Genomic DNA, 7,522 nt, shown 5'->3' on the forward strand with positions numbered 1-7,522 from the left:
AAGAGATCGCTATATAGCGGTAAGGCCGCCCAAATTGTACCTTCTTTCTTATTGTGCTATTGTATCTGTATATCTGTAAATCTTCTCTGTGGTGTACAAAAAAAGTGTATTCATTCGCTCATTCATTCATTTACAATTTGGCAGGCATGGTAATTTGGTGGCAGATTAAGAGAAGTTACTGAATATAGAGCGGCTGACCCTGTAGGAGGTTTTTGTACTGACTACCACCCTACCGGCAGAACTGTACCACCAAGCAATTTTATACGATACAGCTAGATTGCTATTGTCTTCTAAAGTTAAAGTTATTTTATATTGGAAAAGATCGTTACTTAGTAACACCCATACTCTTATGCCCGTATTAACTGACTGACATCGAGCTAGAACACTTTCTTAAGTCCGGTCCTAAGCATAAATTTACCAATATTTGGGAACATGCCGTGATGGTTTTTTGTTTGGGTATATCCCCTTTAGAGGGGGGAGTCCCACATAATCTCCGTCCTGCCCATGTGTCGAAGGCAGCAATAAAACTTTTCAACCTCGCCAAAAAAAAAAGTGGTCTGATGTGCACACTCGCGATTGTAGTCATTTACGAGTACCGAACAAATATCGCTGAACAGTTAAATGAACCTTATGCTTCAAGTTTTAAAATTGTACATTCTTCACTAAAAAAAAAAGTATAAGAACGCTTACTGTGCTAACTGTAGAAGTGTTACTAAAATTAAATAATATTGTAATGTAATCAGCAGCAGCTATATCCAAAATTATAAATTCTATATAGACGATCGAGGTAGTGAAAAAAATAAGTTACTCTTAACTCCACAGCATCTATCAAGTAGTTATCTATCGCCTATATGGTAGCAGTCAATAATTAACACTGGCTGTGTATAGCCTTATACATCACTGAGCGATCCCTTTGGATAGGATATAGTCTTTTATTTAGTACTGTGCAAGACTTCCATTAAATCCAATTACTGAATCAATCTTTCATACCGTAAACATTACAGGTATGTATAGGTATGTAGGTGGTATGGCTTACACTTACTTGACGTGACAACGAAAAATCAGGGTGAACGCCACTGACTTTGGATTGGTAAGTGATGAAATCCTTGACAGATAAACCTAATCCCTAAAACAAATTTAGGAATCGAATCTAGGACCGCGTAATTCCTAATTATCCATACCATAATCACAAGGACAAAGAGCTGGTTCAATGAACGATTTGATAGCTATCAAAGTTGTGTTGTTGATTTAATAGTAATGTAAATCAAGTAAATAATATTCATATTGAATTACCGTAACAGTTATCTTTTATGAATCACCTTTTATACAAACGAAATAAGATACTTGAGAAACTATAGATGATAAATCTATACAAATAAACATTGTACCTACTCAGATTCCTACGATCCCGCATTATAAAGACACTTCAGTTTCAATTTATTCTTTTACTGCAGTACAAGTGCTTTTTAAATTTAAAGGCTTAAAAGCTTCGTGCGGACTTGCAATATAAAAGGATGACTTCGCGGGAATATCCGAAGATTTGGGGTAGTTTTGAGAGAATTGCTGAGGATGGTAGGACTTTGGCATTCGTAATAGAAGATATTCCTGAAGCCTTGTGGAGTGAGGCCGTGGAATTTATGCTGGGGAATTATATAAGGGAGGATGTTTGGTGGATCACAGCTGGTAAGCTTTTATTAAAACAATATGTTTTAGATTAGATTATGGATTGTTCGTTAGAGCTTTTGTCTTTGTCCCAAAATCTTTTTAAGCAGAGATATATGTCAAAGAAGTAAGTGTTATCTACAATTACTCATAGTTGTAACATTATATTAATTATACCTCATTTTCTTGAATTTAAAGTTACATTGTAATAAATTTTTCAAAATGGTAGAATACCATTAAATATTTTCCAAGTAATACCTAACCCTCTCTTTAAAATATTATGAATACAATTATTCTGTATTCAATACTTTCTATACCAATAAATATAATAAATGTTTCTGTCTATAATTTCATAACTGCCTCTTTTATGAAGTAACACAAATAGAAGTTTTTAAACTTTATTGTTTTTGGTATTTCTCTGTATGTCTGCTTGTCTAGGCTTATTTTTGAATGCATTACTGCATGTATTCTTTTCGATTAAGTGGTATTAAAATTGACTGCCCGGTAATAAGTTTAAAATAAAATAATACTTTACAGCACTTTACAACTTTTTATATTTTTTGCATAAATAAATAAATTTTAAGTAGTTTTCCAACTAAGCGGATTTTTTTCGAAACAATAGATGTATTTGTACCTGAGTTTGTTTGGATAAAAATATACTTTATTAACCATTAGTTAAATTTTGTACAAATAATCCAGAAGACAAATACTTATCATTAACACTTTGTATCGTCTGTTCAATTTGACTCCAAAAATACCGTTATGTATAACATGACAATCACCAGTTGTAAAACATTAATCAAAGCGGCGACCCTCCTCGGGACGTGAAGATTTTTTGCAATTAACCAAATCCCATCTTACGATGTCGGAGTTTCACGCAAGAAAATACCAAGTCGTTAAGAAAATTCGCTAAGAACTCCCTCCAACCAATTATGTTGGCGAAAATAACCGTCCGGTTTTATCATTCTTGCTCTACACACGAAGCCGTAAGAAAATCGAAGGCAATAAAAGTTGACATCCTAGTTACTAGTTTCTTGTAATGGAGTTTATAAAGTGGAGAAGAGTGATCTACTTTATTTTAGCTATTAAATGTATGTGTATGTGTAAATAATATGTAATTACTTAATAACACTTTTAATAATAAACATTATTCATCAGTTATTTAGCTACACAATACTTTTTGCATACGGATAATATTAAATACTAGCTGTTTTCCACAACTTCTGCGTTTATTTTGGGCTTTTTAATAATCTCGCCGAAAACGTTATATTCCTGGGATAACTTTTTGTGCAACAAATTTAACTTTACTTTGACTTTGAAAAGATAAACCTTCATATTTTCGTATAAATAAAGTATTATTGTTGATCTTAATTTTTCGATTATATTTTACAACGCCAAAGCTATAACTACTGCGGCGGTAATAAACATTGTATCATCGTTGATCCGGGGTCACTGGCAGTAAGCCCAAACAACCCCATCTGAGCTAATAGTTACCCGACGAGCTTAAAGGATTAAAGAGAATTTAGTGTCTGCTTTACACAAACAGCCCACGCAGAATATCAAAAAGTTACTTACTTGTTTTATGGTCACAATCACTTCCTATTTTTAAGTAACTGGTTTTAAAGTTGAACTTCTGACGTTATTTAACTATCTGTACCTCTGACCTTAAACTCTTAAAACTGGTAAGACGTTATACTTTAATATTTAGTTTAAAGTTTTAAGCAAAAAATATTTGTGTAGTTCAAGACAATACTCATAAACAGAACTGTCCACAAAATTATAAATACATTTTAAATTATAGGAAAATAATTCGTTGTACTAATTATTTCGACCTGTCCCCCTGCTCCCGTTGAGTGGACAGATCAAACTTCTTATTCCTATCCGTCCCCCTAAGAAATCAGCGGGGGGACAGAAACCGGAAAAACAGTTTGATCTTTCTCAGTTGGGACTTTTGGCCTGAGAGCATTATGTAACGTCACTATATAGAAGCTAGACAAAATATAATTGCTTAGGTTAACGTATTTTTTGATATTTCTGTACATCAGTACCTATACAGTTTAAGATTTTGTAAGGTTATGTAGTTCGTATATTGTTTTTCTAATATAACTATGTTTTTTATTTATATTTTATGCATCTTTATATGGGCATTGTTGCGTGATGCAAATAAATATATAAATAAAGTGAACATGTGCAAGTATTTAGAAGTTATGATGGAATGAAGAAACTCACTTATACGCACATACACATGAATCATGTAAACAGTATAAGGAAATAATATGATCACTGATAGTGATTAAAAAGATAACACCATTATTACACGTCATTTATAACTTTCTCGTACAAGAAATATATCGTTATAAAGATGTTTCGGTCAATGGTCTACTAGAGAAGAGTCTTGACCAACATCTCAAGAGGGTCTCACTCGGTCGTTAGATCAAGGGTCTTATGCACAGGATTGTTTAAAGAAAGAAATTGTTTTATATATTCTTTCAGCAATATCCTTTTTGTATTTTATTAAAAAAATAAATATAAATACTTTTTAATATAATTTTAAGTGAGAAATTGAATACAAGATATAGAAATCTCATTATTTAGTCAATTATATAAAGATACCTACTATTTTGATTCGCAATAATTAGCAAAATGTATGGAGGCAAAGTATTGTGTAAGTTTAAGTAAGTTTATGAAAAAATATAAAAGTAAATAGATTTTTCTTGCTGTTCTTCACATTCTTAAAGTTATTAGAATATCATATAGAAATTGAAAATGGTTGAGCTCAAAAAATTTAACCGTAGCGTTAATGTATAGAGATAATCATAATAGACAACTTTCGATTGGCTTGCAAAATGAAGCAAATTGACGGGTATAACTATTAGGTATTTTACCTAATAGTGGACCTCTCTTTCATAGGTAATAGGAATAACTCACCAGGCATGATAAATTTGAAATTAATATTAATATTATATCCCGGAAATTAATACCACAAATGATTTCCCAGAGGGTGCTCAATCATGGAAAATTAACACAGACTCACAGACAGTGATAATAAATTAATTTGCTATTGAAATTCCAGGTACGGCAGAGGACTCGCAGGCTATTCAAGAATATCGCGTGCTATTGAAATCGATCATAAATTGTAAAATGAGTTTGGCATGCTTCCTTTCCCATGACGATGGAAATGATCGCACTCTTGTTGGGGTCAATATGTGTATGCCGCAGGAGAAAAATCACTTTGTTGATCACAATCCTGTAAGATTTATATAAAAAGATCTTTATATGATACAATAGTTAAATATGCTGCATGAAATACTATTCCATATGAACCGTGTATTTTCCCGGAATAAAAAGTACCTTTGTCACTCTCCGGCCCATAAATTATCTTGTCAGTCCGTTCCAAAATTATAAATCCACCTCTAATTTTCCAAACGTAAATATATAACGTGCGTTTAGGTAATATTTGTGCTTTTGATGGCATGAAATGTTTTTGTTTTTATTAGGTTTTGTATAGTTTTCAGCCATCGCATAAAGCAGTATTATTTTTATATTATTCACATGACAAACCTAAAAATATGAAAGATAATTCTTTATTTTGTTATTCGATGAGAGTTGAATGAATAACTTACTAACAAGTTTCTTCCACTAATATTAAAAGAAAAATATTAAACCGTCATAGGAATCGCCTTCTATCCCAAAACATTTCTGGATATTACCATGTAAAAAAAGCGAATTAAAGATAGTTTTAAGTTAATTCTATTTTTGGCTCTTTTTGCAAAAGCTCATTTATCGTACGTATCAAAAAAGACAACGGTGAAAAAAATTCTAGTTAAAACATTCGTGAGGCCTGTTTTTACCAGAAATACTATACTGCAAACAGGCAAAGTAACAAACCCATTTCTGTTTGAATAGCCTAAAACAAAAGCCGGGCTGTTGTCCCTCCGCATGTTTAGCGAGGCCATGAAAGTGACAGCAATATACGACAAGTACGACGTGAGTAAATATCTCATGGGAGCCGGCCTGTCTGTAACGCCTGAATACAGGGGGCTGGGAGTAGCTGTCGAGCTACTTAAATACAGGCAAGTATACTCATATTGTTTTACAAACAATTGTTTTTCCAGGGTACAAGGTACAGTATTCATTGTGGATATGACCTGTTTCACCGACCCTAGAAAACGTCGAATAATGGCAAGAATAATCAATTAGTTTTGTTTTTTTTATTCAACTATAAGGTAGCTCTTAAATGCAATCTGGTAGTAAATGATTATGTGGTCGAACATACTCGTAGTAAAGGGCTAACTAACAAGGTAAGGGCTGTGTATGGCACGTAAATAAAATCGAAACCCCTAATCGGTATCTACAACATCGTGCCGTCATCGAGGCGGCATGTTTTTGTCAGTAGTTTTGCAACTAGCATCGATTGACGCTCATCAAAGCTCACACAAAATTAATTATAAAAAACTATTATACCCAAACTAACCCAGCCGAGATACGAACCCGGGACTTCGCTCTCCACTTAAAACTGCGCTACGGAACTCTTTATTATCAACCCATTACCGGTCCACTACAAGGCACGGTCCTAAGATGAGAAGGGTTCAGGCAATAGTCCACCACGCATGGTAAGTGCGGATTGGTAGACTTCAAAGGCCTTTGAGAACGTTATGAAAAACTCTTAGGCATGTAAGTTTACTCAAGACGATTTTCTTCACCGTTAAAGCAACTTATATATTAACTGCATAAATTAAAACCATACATAACCCTACAAGGTTAGAGGTGGGTGCCGGCGATCCAGGTACCCCTGAAAGAAAGGCTGGAGCTCTAACCAGGCTAGACCAGGGAGTTTGCTAAAATGTAAAGATTATTTAATATTCATTATCATCATCCTTAGCCTATTCGTATCTCATTACTGGGCAAAGACCTCCTATCTCAAGGGAGAGGTATTTATACGCTTATCTAATACGGGTTGGGGGGCTTTAACTATTAAGATAGTGAAAATAATCGGGGCTTAACATACCGTTAACGTTAACGTACCGTTAAATTTGCGTTCATTCGCCGTTGCCTCTGAGGCAACGGTGAATGAACGCAAATTTTCCAACCCTGGTAGGTTCTTTGGTCTCTGAGTTTAAAACAGAAAACCCAGTATTTTTTTGTGTGACCCAGGAATGGAGTTGAATTAATATTTAAAAATTTCAGAATGCTCCTCGCAAAAGAAGAAGGCATGAGTGTGACCGGTGGAATATTTACAAGTGAGCCGGCCCAGCGCTCGGCAGACAAAGCAGGTTGGGAATGCCTCTATCAGGTTCCGTACAAACAATTTGGAGAACAATGTGAAATCGACTTTAACACCAACACCGAAAACTTAAAAATCTTTGCTGTAAAAGTTGAATGAAATTTAAATTACTCACACCACAACGTATACGTATACATTAAAGGTATAAGTTACTAGGATAGAAACTTTTACTAAGATAATAAAATTCCTTAAAGAGTTTCCATCGGCATCGATTTAAAAAAATACTTCACTTCTAATTTTTACTCTAGGCATAAAAAATGGCCGCTATTTTATTTTATTTAAACTGATATAAAGTTAAATTTTTATTTTGTTTTAAATATTAATCTTATGTCTTATGCTATTTGTGGTTTTGTTGGCATGAAATGTTTTTGTTTTTATTAGGTTTTGTATCGTTCTCTTGCCATCGCATAAAGCAGTATTATTTTATATTATTCACATGACAAACCTTAAGGTCCTACAATTAAGAAAGATAATTCTGAAACAATTCAACAATTCTGAAAAAAATATTTATCAGTACTATTAGCATAAGACATAAGGTCTTATGCTAATAGTCAAGGTTCAAAAATTAATTAAAAA

General features: G+C 33.4%; 1 protein-coding gene across 1 annotated transcript; it reads left to right on the forward strand.

Annotated features, from left to right (window-relative positions):
• Nucleotides 1–1,407: 1,407 nt before the first annotated feature.
• On the forward strand, nucleotides 1,408–7,315 carry LOC120625918. Its single transcript, XM_039893187.1, has 4 exons — nucleotides 1,408–1,683; nucleotides 4,736–4,911; nucleotides 5,569–5,735; nucleotides 6,850–7,315. The coding sequence occupies exons 1-4, from the start codon at nucleotides 1,515–1,517 to the stop codon at nucleotides 7,043–7,045; spliced, it is 708 nt and encodes a 235-aa protein (XP_039749121.1). The 5' UTR covers nucleotides 1,408–1,514; the 3' UTR covers nucleotides 7,046–7,315.
• Nucleotides 7,316–7,522: the final 207 nt, after the last annotated feature.

This window comes from Pararge aegeria, chromosome 8 (genome assembly GCF_905163445.1).
Source record: "Pararge aegeria chromosome 8, ilParAegt1.1, whole genome shotgun sequence".
Classification (NCBI taxonomy): domain Eukaryota; kingdom Metazoa; phylum Arthropoda; class Insecta; order Lepidoptera; family Nymphalidae; genus Pararge; species Pararge aegeria.